This window comes from Apodemus sylvaticus, chromosome 2 (assembly GCF_947179515.1).
Source record: "Apodemus sylvaticus chromosome 2, mApoSyl1.1, whole genome shotgun sequence".
NCBI lineage: Eukaryota > Metazoa > Chordata > Mammalia > Rodentia > Muridae > Apodemus > Apodemus sylvaticus.
Genome location: NC_067473.1, coordinates 54,013,330 through 54,036,186, shown reverse-complemented (window position 1 = coordinate 54,036,186; position 22,857 = coordinate 54,013,330). Strand labels below are relative to the sequence as shown.

At 40.6% G+C, this 22,857-nt stretch overlaps 1 protein-coding gene across 1 annotated transcript in view; it reads right to left on the bottom strand.

The window, feature by feature from the left end:
- Window positions 1–22,857, bottom strand: part of Strip2 (striatin interacting protein 2) — a 43,059-nt gene continuing 20,202 nt past the window's right edge. Inside the window, exons 14-21 of the mRNA XM_052173363.1 lie at window positions 21,732–21,806; window positions 21,052–21,149; window positions 20,382–20,508; window positions 17,823–17,923; window positions 15,802–15,868; window positions 8,837–8,941; window positions 3,909–4,113; window positions 1–3,125 (exon numbers count right to left, since the gene is read on the bottom strand). Coding sequence (XP_052029323.1) covers window positions 2,875–3,125; window positions 3,909–4,113; window positions 8,837–8,941; window positions 15,802–15,868; window positions 17,823–17,923; window positions 20,382–20,508; window positions 21,052–21,149; window positions 21,732–21,806 — 1,029 coding nt within the window. The 3' untranslated portion in view covers window positions 1–2,874. The remainder of the gene's footprint in view (window positions 3,126–3,908; window positions 4,114–8,836; window positions 8,942–15,801; window positions 15,869–17,822; window positions 17,924–20,381; window positions 20,509–21,051; window positions 21,150–21,731; window positions 21,807–22,857) is intronic.

The following is a 22,857-nucleotide window of genomic DNA, read 5'->3' as shown; positions in this document are numbered from 1 at the left end:
TTCTTTTTATTAAAGTGTTCAGTGAGATGAACAATATTATCAATCAACACAAACTTCACTAAAATATTCACAAAGTCCTTATTATAAATCATACAAATGACATGCTTCTATGTGGAAACTAATTTCCATTAAATGTTGGTTAATCTGAAGCTATTCCTAACCACATACGCCAGCTTTCAAACTGGGAGATCTAATCCAGTTATCTCAGACATAGGGCTTGCTGTTGATACCAGAAAGTTAGCCACAGAGAGGTTGGGGGGGGGGAATGATGTGATTTAAATTAATCATTCTTTTTTGCAAGTTATAATAATTTCTCCATCTGTGTTGAGAATTAATATTATCAAGAGTTATAAATAATAAAATATGACATATTAAAGCTTAGTATACTTCTGTGCCTCAGAAAGCATTTATGTGTTTTTAAAGGCGACTTGTTTTTTCTCTACAGAATTGAATATAACTTTTCAAACAAACAATTAAAGTAGATTGGTGATGACTCTTTTCCTGGAAAAGTATCTTTTTACACAGATATTAAAATCATAGCAGCCTGACCCTAGATGAATAAAATTGCCTGATGCTACATTCAGTAAGCTGTTTGAAATGCTGTCATGCTTTGACATAATTTGCAAATTATCTTAAGATAATTCATCTGTTACATACTTAACATTCTCTGTCATTTTCCACAGTAAGAATCCCTTCTACCCGAAGCACAGAGGTCCTGATAGCTCCTTTGGATAATGCCGGTCTCTATAGTGACCTAAAATGAGACTGTGCTTGACAAAGGGAAGAGGAAGTGAGCCAGTTTGGACCAGCTCTCTAAGAATAAAGTGTCCTTGTGCTACCATAAAAAGATTCATTAGTGTCTGGGCAGTGAGGGCACCTTTAACATAAAAAAAAGTTCAAAGTCTTAAACTGAAAAGCAGAAGATAAAAATGTGATTTTTCTATGTAGGAGGAGTAGAGAATCCTCCATGAAATGTGTGATACTTCCAGTGCACACCATATTGAAACTGCTAGCAGTTAAAAAAAAAAGATAAAAAAATAAACATGGAAGAAAAAAACATAATCTGATGCTGTTGCTTCTCATAAAAAAAATCAGCACAAACGGACAACTCTCAGTAAATAACACATCCTACAATCATTTAAAATGAATTTGTTGGAGGTGGCCCATGCCTATGACACGCAGCAGGCAGAGGAAGGAGGATCACTACAAGTTCAAGGCCAGCCTGGCTACACAGTAAGGTCTGGCCTAGCCAGGGCTACATGCACGGCCAGACCCTGTCTCATTCCTATGCTCACTCAGGTGAAGATTTGGGGTTTTATTAGAAAGTAATTTTCTGCAATGTACTCAGCTGCTTAAAACTGAAATAGTGAGAAATTCTAGAGTAGAACCTCAAGCTGAAGAACAGAACTCAAGTGAGCTGCAGTCTGGACAGAGTAAGCAAGACGGAGACAACACGGAGGTTGTCCTGCTGGGGTGGACACTCTGTGCTGCCCTGTGAGCAGTTCCTGGAGCTAGAAGAGCACTTGGAGAAAGACTGCCGTCCTAGGGACAAGCCTCTGGAGGCCCTGGCTGACTCACTCAAGCTGACAAAAGGAGACATTGGAGTTTGGTTCTTCAGGAAATGGCGTGAGACGAAGCTTAAGCAGTTGTCTGAGGCCCACAAGAATTGGAAAATGTCCTGTTGTTACTGTACATCAAGAGGGACCACCAGGCAGAACCCCAGGGAGTCCTCTCAAAATGACTTTGGACTCCTCAAAGCTTTGGAAGCCTTGAAGAGTCTCGCACTCCCTTCTGGGTACCAAAGATGGCCATGTCACAGGATTTCTGACTCCTGGGCATAGGCTCTTTTTTTTTTTTTTTTTTTTTTTTAACTTCCTTCTTGGGGCAGGGGGCTACTGGGTTTTATGTTTATAGATGGTACATGAGTAATAAAGCTTGCATTCATAGAAAAAAAACTGAAATACTTTGTGAAAAACCTAAGAAGGCCATATTATATTAGTTGTGGTTCTTTTCAAATGACAAAGCATTCAATGTACTATATAGAATACTCATGAAATATTTTTATGTTGAACACAGATCTCTTAAGGATAAAACCCTACATAATACACTGTTCTGTAACATGCAGTGTTTTTGAAACAGTCATCCTTTATAAAGATGCTGTGCTCTCAAATCATCTTAGAAGAAATGATTATTTTATAAAGAGGTGGGCATCAACATTTTAGTAGAATTGTTTTTTTTAAAAGATTTATTTATTTATTTTATATACTACTGTCACTCTCTTCAGACACACCAGAAGAGGGCATTGCAGATGGTTGTGAGCCACCATGTGGTTGCTGGGAATTGAACTCAGGACCTCTGGAAGTCCTCTCCAGCCCCTGAGCATCAACATTTTAATTGTGAAATAGAGTCTAAAGTTGGTTTTGCTAAATGATACATCCCAGGCATTTAGAGTGGGCAAGAAGAAAAGGCTCATTTTACGGTCTGTTCCTACCCTGTTTGCAATGACTGCCATGGGTCAAGTGCCATAACACATTTCCTTTCACTGTTGTGGCTAAAGGCTAGCCTGGTTCTAGGCAAGATCAAAGCAGGTTTCAGAGTCTGTCCAGGACTGATCATCAGCAGATCTGAAGGCCATTTAGGTTCCTAGCTGAGCCTAGGGCACGTTGACCTATTTGCTTTGACTCAGTCTTGCAACCACCTTCAAGCCTAATGGCACCCAGAACGGCCCTGAATTGTGCTGGGTGTCTCTGCTGGATGCTGGGCTGGAACCCCCCATCCCCGCCCCCTTGACACACACTCCTAGAGTTCAGTATGAAGGCTGCGTGGGCAGGACAGGCAAAGCACATTACTGGAGCCACCTCTGTTGACAAGAGCTCAGTGGTTCTGGAGCAGCTCCTCCCAGCAGATGGGCTGTGAGAACACTTCTCTCTCCAGCCAGAGCTCATAGGAATAATGGAAATCTTCAGGCAGATCCAGCCTCTGTCCCAGCACGCTCTGCAAGCAGTTATCCACAGGTGAGAACTCTGAGTCCTGTGGCTTATCATAGCGGCGGCTGTTAAAGGCCTCAATGTTGGCCCTCAGGGTGCATTCTTCTGCTTGGAAGTCCCATGGCCTGGCATCAATGTCTGACACAAGAAGAGAGGAAGAAAAAGATACTCAGGATGTTACTCTCCTCCGCAAAGTATGGTCTATGGGGTTCTTAAAGTGAACCTACTCAGAATGTTCTAAGAGCAATGTGTTAAGTGGGCATATAGCGGGATTACAGGTTTTAAATGTATTCATATGTTCACATATAAACTAATATAAACAGAAATGATCTTTGGCAGATTGGAAACTGGCAACAGTAGTTACTGCTGAGAAAGGAGATAAGAGGGCTTTTTTTTTTTTTTTGTAATCTCTTGTTTATTTCTTTCTAGTAACTTGTTATAATTGTTAAGAGCAATTAAATTCCTTTTATTGAGACTTCCAGAGTGGATGAAAAGGGGAGATTTTCTCCTAGGGGAGATTGGAGCAGAACATGAAGAATCAGTCTGGACCAACTCAGCAGGCCTTTAATCCTAGCATTTGGGTGGCAGATGCAGGCAGATCTTCTGAGGCTGAGGTCAGCCTAGTCTACATATCAAGTTCCAGGACAGCCAGGGCTATACAGCAAGACCATTTCTCAAACAAAACAAAACAAATAAATAAATAAGGCAAACATTTTACTGCATCATAAAATTTGTATCATATTCAGGGGCTTAGGAGACGGCATGAGGACCGGACTTCAGATCCTGACACCCACATAGAAGCAGGTGCAGCAGCTTGCGTTTATAAGTGTAGTGTTGCCGGAGCTCAGTGGCCAGTCAACCTAGCCAATGAAGGAACTGCAAGCTCATGAAGAGCCTCCCACGGGTGTGGAGAACACTCACCATTCCCGTAGGCCCAGTCGTCATTCATGCGGTGGCGCACTTTCTGGTAAATGGCTGACATGGTCTTCATGTTGCTTTTTCTCCACTGGCGCCCAAGGTACTTGGTCTGTATCTTTAGGAGCTTCAGGACATAGAGTTGTAACATGGCCTGCTTGACTTTGAGAGCTCGCTTTAAGATCGGAGCTGACTTAAACACCACCAACATCTGCCCAATAAAACAGGGACAGGGGTAACAAACAGTCCATCATTATGTGAAGTTCCTTAGGATTTCCAACTCAGACCATATAGACAAATCAGGCTATCCTAGGAGAACCTAAAATCTTGAACTGAATTAAAACATAAAATTCAACTTATGTGTCCAGATTTCTAAACACCAATAGCATATTACAGAGTGATTGTAAAATGAGATGTCCATTTTGTCTGCCAATAACTTAAGCCCATAAATTTTAACTATTCTACACAAGAGTTAGTCTTCAATAATAAGGAGTTTCAGGATAGCCTGGAGTGAGTGAAACACTGACTAAAACACACACACACACACACACACACACATATACACACACACATAAATTAAGCTGGACATGATGGCACATACCTGCAATCATAATATTCAGAAGCTGATCATGAGCTCAAAGCTAGTCTTGTAATATACAATAAAACCAAGAACTAATTAATGTAAAATTTATAATATTCATACTGGAAAGACATCTTAGCATTTAAGAACAGTTGCTGCTCTTCTAGAGGACCTGGGTTCAATTCCCAGCATCCTTATCATAGTTCATAACCATCCGTAACTCCAGTAGGAGCCAATGCCGCCTTCTGACCTCTGTGGGTACCAAGTACAATGTGGTACACATACATACATAAGGGCAAAACACAAATAAAATGAATAAACCTAAAAAATTTTAAAAATATGATATATAATTTAAAACAAAGATTATCTGACATATATACCATTTCCACCATTACTAGTCTTATGTATCATTGGAGATAATTTCTTTTTTGAGATGGGGTTTCTTGTTGTAGTCCTGGCTGTCCTTAAACCTGCTCTGTAGTTAGGCTGGCCTCAAGCTCCTGGGTGCTGGGATTAAAGACACCAGGGAGCTGGGAGATGCCATAGCCTTCTGTGCATAGCCAGCCAGGAAAGAGTGATCTCCCAGTAGTGCAGAGAGATCTCCACCTTCTCTCTGGAGGGGAACGGCTAGGAGCACACAGGGCCTGAGTTCAGTGGAGCAGCTGGGATGGAAGTCTTTCTGCTGCCATTTGCATCAGGGAGCCAGGGAAACTCCATAGCCTTCTGTGCATTGCCTGCCAGGAGAGAGAGATCTCCCAGCAGCACGTTCACTTTTGAGCTCAGAGGAGTAAGGACACAGGCTTACAGGCCCACAGGAGGAATAAACTCCAGCTAAAGACAAGAATACCAACTAGTACCAGAGATAACCAGATGGTGAAAGGCAAGCACAATAGCCCTACCAACAGAAACCAAGGCCAAAATGGCAACATCAGAACCCGGTTCTCCCACCACAGCAAGTCCAGGATACCACAACACACTGGAAAAGCAAGAGTTGGATTTAAAATCGTATCTCATGATGTAAATAACTCCCTTAAAGAAATACAGGAGAACATTGGTCAACAGGTAAAATCCCTTAAAGAGGAAACACAAAAATCCCTTAAAGAAATACAGGAGATCATGGGTCAACAGGCAGAAGCCCTTAAAGAAGAAACACAAAAACCCCTTAAAGAATTACAGGGAAAAAAAAAGGAAAAAAAAAAAAAGAATTACAGGAAAACACAATCAAATGAGGAGACTGAACAAAACCATCCAGGATCTAAAAGTGGAAGTAGAAACAATAAAGAAATCACAAAGTGAGACATCTCTGGAGATAGAAAATCTTGGAAAGAATTCAGGAGTCATAGATGCAAGCATCAACAACAGAATACAAGAGATAGAAGAAAGAACCTCAGATGCTGAAGATACCACAGAAAACATTGACTCAACAGTCAAAGAAAATGCAAAATGCATAAAGCTGGTAACCCAACACATCTAAGAACTCCAGGACACAATGAGAAGACCAAACCTAAGGATTATAGGTATAGAGGAGAGCGAGGATTTACATCTTAAAGGCCCAGTAAATATCTTCAACAAAATTGTAGAAGAAAACTTCTCTAACCTAGAGAAAGAGATGCCCATGAACATAAAAGAAGCCTTCAGAACTCCAAACAGACTGGACCAGAACAGAAACTCCTCCCAGCACATAATAATCAAAACACCAAATTCACTACACAAAGAAAGAATATTAAAATCAGTAAGGGAAAAGGGCAAGTAACTTATAAAGGCAGACTTATCAGAATCACACCAGACTTCTCACCAGGGACAATGAAAGCTAGAAGATCCTGGGCAGACCTCATACAGACCCTAAGAGAACACAATTGCCAGCCCAGGCTACTATACCCAGCAAAACTCTCAATCATCATAGATGGAGAAACCAAGATATTCCATGATAAAACCAAATTTACTCAATATCTGTCCACAAATCCAGCACTACAAAGGATAATTGATGGAAAATGCCAACACAAGGAAGGAAACTACACCCTAGAAAAAGCAAGAAAGTAATCTTCTTCCAACAAACCCAAAAGAAGATGCCCACACAAACATAGAAATAGCATCAAAAATAACAGGAAGCAACAATCACTATTCCCTAATATCTCTTAACAGCAATGGACTCAACTCCCCAATAAAAAGACATAGACTAACGAAATATTTCTCATGTAAATCTTCAATTTTATCAGAAAATGTTTGTAATTCCCCTTTTAATTAATTTAGTATTTTTTTATGTCTACCATTTTATCTGCATTATTTTTCATGATAATCTTCTATTTTAATGTCTTTCTATATACTTCCTCTATTTTATCAGAAATGTTTTCAATGTAACTCTTTGATTTTATCACAAATGTTTCTAATTCCACCTTCAATTAATTTAGTAAGAGTTTTTATATCTACCATTTTTTATGTAAAATTTCCCATGAAATAGTCAATTTTAACCTGTTTGTCTTGAATTTTACCAGAAATATTTTCCATGTAAATGGTCAATGTTATCTGAAAATGTTTATAATTTTACCTTCAATCAACTTAGAATTATCTTTACACCTATCATTTCATCAGTATAATTTCCATGATAATCTTTAATTTTAACATGTTTTTCTATATATTTCTTCAATTTTATCAGAAATATATTCCATGTAAATCTTCAAGTTTATCAGAAAACTTTTATAATTCCACTTTCAATCAATTTAGGAATACTTTTATGCCTACCATTATTATAATAATCTTTAATTCAAACATGTTTTTCTACATTTTTCTACAATTTTATCAGAAATACTTTCCATGTAAATCTTCAATTCTATCACAAAATGTTTCTATTCCATATTTCAATTAATTTAGCAATGTTTTACATGTCTACCACTTTACTCTTTAATTTTCCATGAAAACTGTCAAATTTAACGTGTTTATCCAGAATATTTTCCATGTAAATCTTTAATTTTATCATAAAGTGTTTTTTTTACCTCCCTTTACTTCTCTTTTTAATAAAAAAAAAAGTAAATAAAAATAAAAATCCCCCCCCCCAAAAAAGGCAGGAGCCATCACCACCTGGTCTTTTTGTTATTTTCTTTCTTTCTTTCTTTCTTTCTTTCTTTCTTTCTTTCTTTCTTTTTTTTTTTTTTTTTTTTTTTGGATTTGGTTTTTTTGAGACAGGGTTTCTCTGTGTAGCCCTGGCTGTCCTGGAGCTCACTCTGTAGACCAGGCTGGCCTCGAACTCAGAAATCTGCCTGCCTCTGCCTCCCAAGTGCTGGGATTAAAGGCGTGTGCCACCATTGCCCAGTTTTGTGTTATTTTCTTAGGATTTAAAACTATTTAGTTAAATTGTCACATGTATACAGGTATGTGTTTTTACACATGTGTGCAAATACTTTATAGCACTCATGTAGAGACCAAGGGACAGTTTTTAGTTTTTTCCTTCCACTATGGGGTCACCAGGCATGCCAGGTCACGAGCATACATAGCAAGCACTTTTGCCAGCTGCGCCATCTCACTGGTCCTGTAGATAAATTTTGTTTATAGATATATCACACATATATTATTTTTTATATTTAACACAAGTAATGGCCAACTACATTGTTTGATATCTTGCTTAAATTTTTTTTTGATCTGTGTGTGTGTGTGCATGCAAGAATATGAGTACAGGTGTCCTTAGGGACAAGAGACATTGGCTCTCCCTGCAGCTGAAGTTACAGGCAGATGTGAACTGCCTAATGTGGGTGCTGGGAACCAAACCTGGGTCCTCTGTAAGAATGGCACATGCTCTTAATTACTGAGCCATCTTCCTAACCCCTATATCTCACAGGATTTCTATATATAGATCAGGCTAACCTTAAAATCACAGAGCTCCTCCTTGCCTCTTCCTCTTGTGTGCTGGGTTAAAGGACTCATTTAACTTAATAATATAACTTGGAAATTATTCTACACCAGCAGAGAAATGCCTCATTCTTTCGAGTGGTTTCATCATATTCTACTATAAAGGCACATCATAATTTATTTAGGCAGTTGGTCCTTGTTAATGAACATTTAGGTTGTTTCCAGACTCTTATTACAAGTAACATTGCAATGACTGATATACTTGCTTCGTTTGGGCATGTATAAGTACATAATCAAATGTGGCTGGCTTCCCTTGTTAGAATGCCTTAATGGTGTGTCTGTATTTAGCTCTCTGGAAAGAAATGGTCTGGTGAGTATTCATCTTGGAATAAGTGCCCAGAGTTAGGAAGTACAGAAACTTCCTATTCACAGAGCTTTCCAATACACACTGTACAAATGCTAACCATGCACAGTTCAGCTGAGTGGATGCTTCTGTGATCTAAAGCCCTCTTACCATGGTCCTGGAATGCTTCCATTTGGTCAGCTTATTGAGCAGCCTCAGGAGGTTGATGCAGGAAAAGAGGTTCCTCCAGCAGAACTGGCTATTGTCTCCAGCTTCCTGAAATAAGGAGCACCATCACCTCAATGCCCACACCATCATCATCTTAATGCCCATACCATCATCATCTCAATGCCCACATCATCATCATCTCAATGCCCACATCATCATCACTTCAATGCCCATACCATCATCACCTCAATGCCCACACCATCATCATCTCAATGCCTACACCATCATCACCTCAATGCCCACACCATCATCACCTCAATGCCCACACCATCATCACCTCAATGCCCACACCATCATCACCTCAATGCCCACACCATCATCACCTCAATGCCCACACCATCATCACCTCAATGCCCATACCATCATCACCTCAATGCCCACACCATCATCATCTCAATGCCTACACCATCATCACCTCAATGCCCACACCATCATCACCTCAATGCCCACACCACCATCATCTCAATGCCCATACGGCTTCCGTTCCCCTAGAAGACTGCATGTCTCTGTAGATCAGGCCAGCTAGATATCCAGTAGGAAATGCTGCCCCTTTACTCCTGCCCTTTACACATGCAATCTCATTTCTGAGGGCATATCATTCTTCACCTGAGAGCCTACAGCTAGGCTAAGCATGCAGCTCAGTAATGGAACACTTGGCAGAGCTGTGACCTGAATTCCAACCAAACAAGACAGATAAACAAACAGAAAACAAATAAAACAGATATGCAACTGACAAGCCTGCAAGACTTTTGGGCTTGGGGAGTAGGGGTTCAGGCAGGGTTTCTCTGTGTACCCTGAATGTCTTGGAACTCACTCTGTAGACCAGGCTGGCCTTGAACTCAGGATCCACCTGCCTCTGCCTCCTGAGTGCTAGGATTAAAGGGGTGTGTCACCATTGCCTGGTCCTACAAGACTCTTTATCTAGAGCAAGTATTGGTTAGAAAGGCAATTTATAAACATGGGAATCTGACTCAAGCACACTTTCTGTGCTTATCACTTAGGAACAGAGATGATAAGTTCACTGCTGTAATTTCTGTGCTCACGTAAGCAATGTTTGTAATTGCTAGGACTTTGGTCTCACTCTGGGAGACTGTAAACTATATGGGTTGAGCTGGCTCTATTTGAACCAGGGATCAAATTCAGGTTGTCAGACTCATTTGTGGCAAGTACTTTTTTTGGTGAGGCTGTTGCCCTGGCCCATGGTGTCATCTTGACGAGACTGACTGACATGGGAAGAACCACTCTAACCATTCCCTGGGCTTGGGTCCTGGGTTGCATAAAAAGGAAAGAGAAAGCCAGCTAAGCTTAAACATTCATATTCCTCCTTTTTATGAGTTGATACAGAGTGACCAGTGTCTGCTGCCAGGGCCTCCCTACTGTGTTAGAACGTGAGCCAAAATAAACCCTTCCTTCCTTAAATGGATTTTGTTAGGATATTTTCCATCACAGCTACAGGAAAAGTAATAGAAAAGGAAAAACAGCAGTTCATTCTAACCAGGCACTTTTATTTCATGTTTCTGCTTTATGATAGTGATGATGCACAAAGGTCAGAACACAACACCGTGGAGCTGGCTCTCTTCTTCCACTTCTATGTGGGTTCCAGATATCTAACTCAGAAGGTCAAGCTTGTGCAGCAAAAGGCACAAATGCCAGCACCTCTTTTAGTTTATTTTTTAAAAAAAATTCTATTTTTTATATAGGTGTTTGAATATATGCTCACATGTGTGTAAGTAACTGCAAAGACCAGAAGACGGTGTTAGAACCCCCAATGGCAAACTTAAAGGCTGTTGTAAGCTTCCTGATGCGGACGTTGGGAACTACACTTAGGATCTGGAAAAATAGCAAGTGCTCTCACCACCGACACATCTCTCCACCCCTCTTGCAGGAAGGCTTGTGAGTACCAGGCAGTGGTGGTACACAACTTTAATCCAGAACTCAAGAGGCAGGGGCAGGTGGATCTCTGGGCAGTTGGATCAGGAGCCAACCTGATCTACAGAACAAGTTCCAGGACAGCCAGGGCTACACCAAGAAACCCTCTTTCAAACAAAACAAAACAAAACAAGCTTGTATCTAACCAGAGACAATAGATCATATCAGAAAGAAATAGGTATCTACTCAGAGACATTTTTTTTCAAGAACAAAAATATGACTCCTTAATATTAAATATGTTATATGTGTATGTGTTCTTCTGTGTATATACATATATATCACAATGCATATTTTATCATACATATATTGTGTATATTATATACAATATATAACATGCCTGTATCCTAGTGTGAGTCAGAGGCAGGAAAATTTCAGGCTAAATAGGGAATTCTATGACAGCAAGGCTCTGTCTCAAAAAAAGTATTGGGACTGTCAATGATGGCATTACAGAAGTGTACCACCATGCCTGATCAAAACAAGACACAACACCAACAAAAACCAAAACCAAAACCAAAATAAAAACTCTAAAAGTATTTTTTACATTTATTTAATTTGAGGGGGGGGGACAACTTGAGAAATTAGTTCTCACTTCTACCATGTGGGTGCTGGGACTGACCTCAGGTTATCAGGCTTGGCAGCAAATGCCCTTACTTGCTGAGCTATCTTACTGGCCCCCAACAACCTTTCTTTAAAGGATCATAACTGGTTAAACAGTATCTGAAAGGAATGCTACACACCTTGATATTTCAGTGCAATGATTATATCCTGAAAAGAAAAACCAACTAATAGAAATATTCTGGAACATCTAAAAGTACTTGGATTAGGAAGTTGTAAAACCTTTGATTAAGGATACTGAGAGGACTTGGTATATAAATTCAAGTAAACTAAACACATTTTATGTCTTTTTTTCAACAAAAATCAAGCCCAAATTTGAACAATTTTCTAATGATCCATCTTTTAAACATTAACTTACAAATTCCATCCCCTAGTTCTAAAAGGAAATTCCAAACATTTCTTTGCAAATGGCTAGTCATGCAGATTCTGAACTGCTCACTTCCCACAGCCTGTCAGAAGGCAACGGCTCTCCCCTGCTATCCCACTGTGTCAACATTGAAGGTGACTGTGAGGCAAGGTCACTTCTGACTGTGGTCCATGACTTCATCAACATGACCTTGACCTTATTCCTTATTCCTTCTTCTTTAATCTACAGGTGGGCCCCTCGAACACCCATATTGTTCAAAATATGCTGGGAAGTTAAATATTGTCAACTTTACAGGGTTTAGATCACCTTGGAGACAAATCTCTGGGCACGCCTGTGAGGGATTATCAAGATTAGGTACTGAAGTGAGAAAACCCGTTTTTTTAATGTGGGTGGCGCCATTCCATAGAGTCTTAGACTAAATAAACAGAAGTGAACTGACCAGTAGTCCTCACTCTCTGCTTCCTGAAATGCAGTGCGCATCTGCCTCAAGTTCCTGATGCCCTGACTTTTCCTGCTACAAGCCCAGATAAGCCCACACAGCAATCAGACAAGTAATACATATCCCTCCTTTGAATGTTGTGTTAGATCACAGAGATCTCTGAGTTAGTTGTGCAGCAGTGACAATGGGGTTACATGGAAGTTCCCACATTTTCTGCAAAAAGAGGAAAGGACAGCCAGCCATGTGGCATTTGCCTACAATCGCAGCACTTGGGTAGGGAGAAAGGATTCTGAGTTTGAGGGCAGCTTGCAGCATAGCAAATTCTAGGTGAGCCTTGCCTACACAAGTGAGGGCTATTTCAGTAACCAACAAGGAACAAAGGGAAGGAAGACGAGACATAACCTGTACAATTTCTCTTTGGAATTAACAGGCCTCCAAAACATATGGACGGCAACTTTGCTCTCATTTTGCTGGACTCTAAAGCAGGAATTTCTACGTATTTTCATTGAACATACACAATATAAAGTCATTTTATGAATACTTGCAAATACATGTATCTTTGCTTATAAATGATAAATGTACTATTACAGTAATATGTTATAATATACACAGTATAAAAATGGTAAATAAAATGATCCAATATCTGCCTAAACATCAATGGCAGCGCATCTGCTTAGCACATAATTGGGTTTATGTCCAATACTACTGAAAAGGAAATTGTTTAATAAAATCCTACCGTGAACATGCAAATCTAACTAAAGTCGAACATATACACATATATATGCAATAGACTTATATACATCTATAGTTTGTTGATATTTCCATATAAATGATTATATACATTCTAGTTGCAGTAAAATATAAATGTTTCTATATAGTTTTAGGGGATATTTTTATTTTATTACTCATACTTTTCTGTTTATTTTTCTCCCATTAATTATACCACTAATTTTGTAATCAGGAAAAGAGCTTGAAGTTATTGAATGTAAATAACATATATTGAAGGCAGTATCTATTTCTTGTGCTTGCAATTTGGTGAGCCTGAAAAGAGATAAATCTTACTAGTCCTTTTCTGGCCATGGAAGTTATTAGTGTAGGTAAATCAGTTACTACAGTGAGAACCTATGTGGAATAAATTCCACCGGGCTAGAGAACAAAGGTCTGTGGTTACTAAACAAAGCCACCAGATGCCACTATTACTTCACTGAAAAGACTAAAATAGTCACTAAGACTTTTAATTAACTAGATACATGCTTTTGCTCTTTCCTGATAATACAGTCTTAACAGAAGGCATAACCATATAGACAATTATGAGCTCATATCACAAAAGGTCAATTAGAAGTGATGAGAAAGCATAATTCTCATTAGTTCCTGTATAGGAACTAATAGGGCTGGAATGGAGACAAGGCACACATTGTTATTAAGGAAAAAGTTCAGGGGCTGACAAGAGGGCTCAGTGGGTTAAGGCTCTTGCTGCCAAGCTTGATGACCTGAGTTTGATCTCTGGAATTCCTGTGGTGGGAGGAGAAAATCAACTCTTGCAAGTTGTCGTCTCATTTCTGCACCTGTGCTGTATCACACAGGTGCTTAACAGAAGTAGATGGATAGATAGATAGATAGAGAGAGAGAGAGAGAGATAGGCAGGCAGGCAGACAGAAAGAAGATAAATAAAATCGTGATAAAACTTTTAAGAAATTTAAAAAGTAATAGATTTAGGCTACAAACACTGAATTTATATTTTGAAATTTTCTACTAGTAGTACAACTTTTGTTTGTTTTCATTTTGAGACAGGGTTTTCCTGTGTTGCCCTAGCTGTCCTAGAACTCACTCTGTAGCCTGGGCTGGTCTCAAATTCAAGAGATTCACCTGCCTCTGCCTCCTGAGTACTGGGATTAAAGGTGTGTGCCACTATACCAGGCCAATAGTAGAATTGTAATGCTACTTGGTACCACTGTTTATGGGTTAAAATGTTATTCCTTCCAAATTTTAATTTCAGAGACATACTTTCCTACTTTACTTTAAAATTTATATTATGTATAAGGTGTTTGTCTGCATGTGTATTTTGTGTACATACAATGCTACTAGAGGACAGAAGGCATCAGATCTTCAGAAACTAGAATAACAGATGGCTGTAAGCTGCCATGTGGGTGCTGGGAATTGAAGCTGCGTCCTCTGGACCAGCAGACAGAGCACTTAACTACTGAGCCATCTCTCCAGCCCCAACTTTTCTATTTCCAACTATAAAATCTCAGAAGTTAGCTTCTCCATCCATAAAATAGGAATATTGGACAAGATGTAGTGGTACATGTCTTTAATCCTAGCACTAGGAAGACAGAGGCAGGCAGGTCTTTGTGAGTTCAAGGCCAAGCTGGTCTACTATGTAGCCCTATGGAGATCTAGGGCTACATAGAGAAACCTTGTCTCAAACAAAAGAAAACAAACAAAAGAATATATTAACTTTATAGAGTTGTTTTACAGATTCAACACCACCATCTTAATAATAAAGGTTATGTAAGTATTTACATCTTTGTATGAGTAAAAGCTTCAAGCTTCCTTAGTTGCCCAGTAGCAAAGAATATGCTACCTATGATTTTTCAGGACATGGATCTTTTGACTCGTGTCTAATCTTGGGTCTGTCACCTACGAGAGGTGGACTGTGACAAGTCAGTACATCTGCTGAGCACTTGTTTCTCATTTTTGAAATATAAGGAAGTGAGTCAAATGGTTCTTAACATGCCCTCCCCTTAAAACCAACGCCTGTGGGCTAATAAAACCTGGACCACAAGAGAATTTTTCTATTTTTGCATAATGTACTTTCCTGACCCAGCATTTTGTAGTATTAAAGTTGGGCTGTAGCACCTATGGGTGAGTAACATCATTTAGCATTACTGAGGTCTTCAAAGTTCTATATATAAGGTTAAGTAGGTTTCAGGGATATAAAGATAGATGAGAGTATTACTGCACTGCAATAGGATGAAAGCAGCATGTCTGAGGAGCTGTGCCAACAAGGACAGAGTAGATGCCTGTCCTAAGCATGATTTGGTCAGGCAGTTTCAGATAATTCAGAATATTTCAGAGAAACTTTTCTGATTTACCTAGACCTGCTTCAGGGTGAAGATCTTCCCAGGAAAGGAATTTTCTAAGATATATACTCCTTTGTTTGATAACATGAAAATGGAAAGCAAATTACCTACAATACAACTTAATACAAAGAAGATGGAGTGTGTGTGTGTGTGTGTGTGTAACACACACACGTCAGAAGAGATTCTCCTGCTAATTAGCATAGATATTGTGTTTCAGTCTTATTATCTTTCTAAATTCCCTCTTCTCCTCAGTGTTGTCCACTGACTCTCCTCCTCTCTGTAAGATGCTAGGCACAGCTTTTCCAAATCCCTCAGCGTCTTTAAACCCTTGCCACCTCTGTGCTCTTGCCAATATGCCTTCATTGATCTGAGACTCCCAAACCATGGCATCATGGGGCCAGAGAAGATATGAAAAAGCAAACGCCAGCCTCTGCCATCACCCATTTTCAAAGGCCACAAATCCCCATCTGCTTACCAGACTCTCGGTAGTAAGCTCTGGCAAATCCTGGATGGTACAGCACGGGTAATCCAGCACTGAGATGCTGCAAGATGCAGAGATAAGGACAAGCTTTAGGTAAATGGCAACAGCTGGGAGTGCCTAACCTCTGAAAGGGCAGGAGTGATTCCTCCCCGCAGACGTATGTGTTTCTCAAATTGTTTCATGCCCTTCACTGAGATTGAGGGCACGAGTGCTGGGTAACTCCAACTCCACTCTCACCTCCTCAGTCACAAAGGAACCATGGAGCGCTTTTAGGCTGGTCCTATCTGGTAGATGCAGAAAAAGTAAAAGCAGAAAGACAGACCCGTTCCTTCTTAGCTCTCTTGGGTTCTTTAGGGAATATGTAAAGTTAAGTTCATTTGTTTCTGCATTTAAGTGTGCATGTGAATATAAAAGTATTCCCAGAGATGCTGCTCAAACATACTCCATTAAACAATCTGTGGTTATGAAGATGAAAAGATCTCTTGGCTTTTCTCCTGATCCTTTTGAAAGCCAGGAACTCCAGGAGTAACTAGAGGAAGCTTGAAGCGCAGGGCTGCTTCTTATAACATTGTTAAACAGTAGCTCAAGAATGATATATAATAATGTTTGTCACCAAACAGTGGGAATTGCAAGCAAGCTACACGCTCTGCAGTTAGCCCAGGGAATCAGGCCTGGGTCAGGAAAGGAAATAAAGCACTACTTAGCAATAGGAATACAGTTGCTCAGTAAGTGGCTGTTTTTTGTTTCCTTTCCCCTTTTCGAGTACAATGAAGAATTTGGGCTAGCTAATTTCGAATGTTCCTTCTATTTCTAATGTTCAATGAAATTTCAGCACTGTGGTGGTTTGAATAGGTTTGTCTGCCTGTAGGTCGGCATGCTTCCCACATGATGATAATGGATTGAACCTCGGGAACTGTAGGCCAGCCCCAGTTGAATGCTTTCCTGTATAAGTGTCTCCTTGGTCATGTCTTCACAGCAATGAAACCCTACGTTTTGGTACAGGGATTCTCACTCAACATGAAGCTCAATAATTTGGCTATGCAAGACAACCAGTGAGCTCCAAGATTCTGTTTCCACCTTCCTAGTGCTGGGATTATAAATGTATACTGCCACACCTAACTTTTTATATGAATTATGGGGCTCGGAACTCAAGTTCTCATGTTTGTATGGCCCTTTATTGGTCGATCCATCTTTGTTCATAATCTAGAGCAAATCAATTTACTTTTCTGAGAATTTATCTCCTAACTGGCAAGATGAGAACAAAACTGGTACTATCTTTTAGCATTGCCAATGTTAAGTAGAATTATTAATGTATATCATATTTTGGGCCAGCAAGATAGCTCAGCTCCTAATGCTAACACAGACAGCCTGAGTTTCATCCCCAGGACACACATGGTAAAGAAGAGAGCCTATTTTTGCAAGCTGTCCTCTGATCTCCACACCCATGCTTTGGCATGTGTGTACCAATATGCAGGCATGAAAATAAAAATTAAAAAATAACAAATTTAAAAGTTCTAAGAAAGGAGGACTAGGGCTGGAGAGATGGCTCAGTGATTAAGAGTACTGACTGCTCTTCCAGAGGTTCTGAGTTCAATTCTCAGCAACCACATAGTGGCTCACAACCATCTGTAATGGGATCTGATGCCCTCTTCTGGTGTGTCTGAAGAAAGCAGTAGTGTACTCATATACATAAAATAAATACATCTTTAAAAAAAAGTTCTAAGAAGGGATTAGGGCTGGAGAGATGGCTCAGCAGTTAAGAGCACTGACTGCTCTTCCAGAGGTCCTGAGTTCAATTCCCAGTAACCACATGGTGGCTCGAAACTATCTGTAATGTGATCTGATGCCCTCTTCTGCTGTGTCTGAAGAAAGCAACAGTGCACTCACACAAACAAACAAATCTTTAAAAAAATAAACAAGGGACTAATGATCCAAGAAGAAATCAAAGGTGCAGAGATGCAGGAATTTTCTCAGTTATCCAAAGTAGTCCTTTGAAATCTGTCCAGAGTCCATACCTGTTTTTGGCAGTGATATAGGACAGGATGTTTTGATTGAAGAACTTCAGGATCAAGGGGATGCAGTTGGCAAACACTAAATGTTGTGATACATATTCAAACTGAATTAAAAGATCAAACCAGAAAAGTTTCCTTATTTGGGGGGGAAGATATGAAGCATGTATTTTAAAAAAAGACAGGAAAGTACAAATAAAACATCCACTTGTAAGAATATCTACTGTCTACTGTGTTATCAGTCTGTCAGTCTCTGAAATGGGGATATTCAGCCAGCCTATCTTACCTATAGACTTCTAATATGCAATGGGTGCTACAAGCTTTTGATAAAAACACAGTAAACATACAAGAAAGAAAACAAACAAACAAACATACTCTAAAAAATAGCAAAAATTGCTGTGACTTTTTGGTCCAAAGTCCAGTGGGAAAGAAGGTCTCCCTGAGGGACCTGGTTTCTACCAAAGCTCTGGGTCATAATGTTTTAGCTGTGATTGATATAGCAGGGACAGGTGCAGCTAACTCTTGGCACCTGCTGGCATCAGTCAGGCTGGAGATAGCACATAGTAACTACTAGAATGTGGTTTCAGTAGTCTGTCCAATATATGGCTTTATTTCTAACATTTAGAATATCAATGTATCAAACAATGAATGAACAAGAGCCTCTTTAGCCAGCAACCACTGCATTAAGAAATCCATGATGTCTTTGATAAGATAAATACTAGTAGTTGGAGTTCTATTTGGCTCTCTTAAATCCATATGGGGTTTATATCCAGGAAAACCTACTGGGGTAAGTGGCATAAAAGCAAAGGTATAGAGTTAGTCAACCTGGATTTTGTTTATGATACACTGAGGAACACTAGGAAAAAAGTGTGCTTCCAAATCTGAGCCTAAGAATGCTAGAGCAGTTCAGAAACAAGGCAGAGAACTATGGTGTCTTAAAGCTGTATCTCTGTGTCATCAGCAAGAAGTAGCCATGGCAGAAGGGTAAGCTGCTTTCTGCTCCTGAATATGTGGGTAGAGGTGGGAATCAGCTTATGTCATAACTACTACTCTCTCCTGCTTGGTATTTTCTCCCTGGAAGTCACCCAAAAGTATCTTTCAAGTTCTAGATGAAGGAGCTAGTATATACCTACTACTGAAAGTGGGAAGTTTTAAAACTCTGAGCTCTGTCTCGGCTTTGCCAGGACGTACCCACACTGACACTCACTGTGGCCAGGCCACTCAGGATATCTGTCTGTCTGGCTATAGAGAAACACATCCTAGTGGAAAGGGGAGCAATGTCCCCTAACTAACAGTCTGCTCCTTCTAACCCTGATGCTGCTCAGCAAACACTGGACACAGCCATGGTCATGGCCCGGCCTGCCTTCCCTGGATGTGACTCACTCCTTTATCAGGCTTTATTCGGAACTCTAAGGTAGAAAATGGGGTAACGCCTCAGGGCAGAAATGAGAAGGGTTCCATATTCCCATGATCTCCCTGAAGGAGAAGCTTCCATTTGCTTGTCTGCATCTAGTCCTTCTACCTTGGTAATGCCGACAGGCCCAAGGCAAACAATGCCTTTGTGGAAAGCAAGGCGAAGTCTTGACTTTAACCCTAATCTCCTCATCTATAAACCAGGGATAGACAGGAGTGCTCAGGAGGCAGAGGTAGGAGGATCTCTGTGAGACCTGGGCCACCCTAGTCTACATAATGAGTTCCAGGACAGCTATACAGTGAGACTATGTCTCAAAACCAAACCAAACCAACAATAACAACTAAAATGCCACCAGATCCACCCCCCAAAAAAACCAGGGACAAAATAAGGACTCCTCAGGGTGAGAAGCTCACAAAAGCTTAGCTGGACGTCAAACATATTCTAGTTGTCTCATAATTGTGTGTGTCAGATATACGATCCCTGCTGACCCCTGTGGCTTCCCACCTCAGAAGATCACCTTTATCATCCCACTCTGAGGCAGAACTCCAGCCACATTTAATTAGTTCCCAACGTTCTCTGCTCTTTCTTTGAGCTTTCACATGTTGGGTTTTCTGCTTAAATTGGTTTTTCTCTTCCCTGATAAGTTCCATTTCCTGGCTAGCATCTGTTTCTCTGAGACTTAGGTTAAAAGTCAGCTCTTCTCTACCTCAAGTTGGATTAGGTATTTCAACAGCTTCCAGAGCCTAACTAGATCACACCACTCTACAATTGGGCATTTATGAATCCGTTACAAGACTGTGTGGCCTGTAAGAGTCTGATCTGTGTCTCATTTAAATTAGATCTGATTCAGAATAGTGCTTCACATACAGTGAAGTATGGTCCATTCTTGAATGGTCGGACTGATTCTGACTAGCTAGGAGTATTCTTAAAAACCCACAGCCAGACCTTGAGCTAAGTTACAAAGAATACAGACTTTTGCATCTTTCTAGGATGGCTCCCCACATCCCACTCCATATCATCACCATACACTCATGCCACAGTAGCTGGACAAGCAAAGGCCAAGTAAAACACAGCAGTCCAAGGATTTCTGCGTGGCCCCTACAGTGTGAGGAATTCGTGGAGCATGTAACATAGCGCTCCTAACTGCTCACCTGGTAGATATGGTTGAGTTTGAAGTGTTTGAGAAGTAGAAGGAGCAGGGCAGAGATACTCTTCACAATGATCTCCTTGTGTCTGTTCACGTCAATGCCCAGCTTCATGCTCTGGAGAACAGTTACGCTACAAGGGAACGAGGAAGCATTAGTAGAAAGGTAGGGATGAAGGAAGGCCTAGGGATGAAATACCCAAGTAATTGGGTTAGATAGTAGTTGGGCTACACACACACACACACACACACACACATATAATATACACATATATCTATATCTGCATCTGTGGTCAGAATATATACATGCAGTCAGAATTTAGGAAACCTGAACTTCTCTGCTAGGGAAATCTCCGAAGTTTCTATTTAGGAATCTATCCAGGAAAAAGCTTTCATGATCTTTTTGTTAATGTGTCCTGTCTCTGGCAAACTTATCCACTGGTGCTGCCTACGCATGTATTGGCAGCTACTCACATATCAGCACTGAGGTTTTCTGTTGGACCCTGGTTCTGAGTTACAAAGAGCTCAGTAGGTAGAAGGTCCGGCAGGAGACAGGAGGTACATGCAGAAAAGGAGAGATTTCTCTTTAGACAATTCCTGTTACCACAGTGTGGGGGGGCAGAGGGCCTGAAGACAAGACACTAGTGTCGAGGAGCTGCCCCAGTGGAGGCACTCACGGCATCTCTTCAGGCAAGACGTCTGCCAGGATATTGATAGAGTCTGTCTTAGCCTTGGAGGTGGGGGCTGCAGCCAGCAGAATCTTAAGCAGAGCAATCTGGGAGATAGAAAAACAGAAAAGCCACCCTTGTCTATCCCACTCAGCAAAATAGTGGTTCTTCTAAACTTCTCTAACCCAAATGAAGAGTATTTCCAAGCCTTCCATGACTAAGCCTTGCCAGTTTACAGTAACGCACACAGGTATTTATCTTGAGGCCTGTCGGTAAGGCCGAGGGAGAAGGTCAAAGCAAGCTTCTAGGCTGTTTTGCTTCAGGGTTGCTCCCAAAGTGAACTCAGAAAGAACAAACTGGGAAGGGCAAAGCAGAAAAATAAGCAGGAGAGATAAACTCAACGTTCTCCGTTCTTATTCTTCCTCTGATCCTAGCAGCATCTTCACCATTCCCATCCAGAGGCTACCAAAGACATGGCAGACCCTGGCAGAACTCATGATAGTAGTAATTAACTGGTAGAAATGGGCCTAATGCACCATCTATAGGTAGATTTTACTTGATTTACTTGTACCCAGCCCTCAGTAGAAAGGCGAGGGAGAATGACACCTGCAGAGAAGCCACAAGGAAAGTTCAGAATCCTAAGTTCATCTTATTAGAAAAGGGCAGCTCTGGCCTAGCCAGCTCCTTACCATGTACTGGGGGAGGCTGTACAGCATGCCCTGGTAGAGGATTTCACTCGGTGTTTCTGGTACCACCTCTTCTCCCTATGGTAGAAAACACAGTTGACCCAGGCTACTGTTCAGGTTACTAAAGGTTATGTGTTGGTTGCTGAGGGGTAGCATGAATTGAGAACTGCGCTGGGAGTCAGCCCTGGCAAGCTATCTTTAATGATTCACTATATGGCTTTAGATGAGTGACCATTCCTCTTTAGGCTTTAGTTTTTTCTTTGAGCTGGTTTAGCTGATCTCTTTGTTTTTTTCCAGTCAATTGATGAGTCTGGTTTTCCCAGTATCTGAAAATTAATCACTCTTTCCATGTCAGAACTCCAATCCGGAAATAGCTTAGACCTGCTTTGGCACGTGCACGTGTGCCTGCACAACACACACACACACACACACACACACACACACACACACACGATATACATGGGTTTAACTTAAGCTATAAATATACCCTACATATTGAGATATGCTTACACAGAGGTACTTCCCATGGTGTTAATCAGAAATCAACCAAGAAAAAGGTAGGTAGTTCAGTAGGGAGGGTTATTGATGGAAGTAATTCATGATAAGAGAAAAAGGATGAGTATTAGCAAGGAAGCCTTTAAAGGTTTGGAAACTAATTTTCACTCTCTCTCCAGGGTCCTTGTCATCATCACTTTCTTCTTCCTAAGTGCCCCATGTATACCTCTGTCTTCTTTCATGACCCTAATGAATCCCTTTATCTGAATGGCAGAAGTAGGGTCTCCGATGCTCAAGAGGCAGCCCAGGCCTCATTTAAATCTTTGGCCAGTGCAGTCCTTTTTCCTCAGGGTGAGAGTCACTGCTATAAGACTTGGAGGCAAGGAGGAATAACTGGGCCAATGGGCACAGCCTTGAGTAGGCATTCAAAAGAGCCTGGTGATCTTGTGTGCCTTTCTACTCCCCCAAAGCTTACTACTTTCTGTCTCTTCAACAAATCCCCTCACTCCAGAGCCCCTCAAGTGACTCTTTGTGACGCTTCCTCACAAAGACAGAGTAATCAGAATGACATACTATATCTTTGGAATACCAGATCTGCCAGTCTTTGTTTGCCTTCTGACACGCAAGATAACTT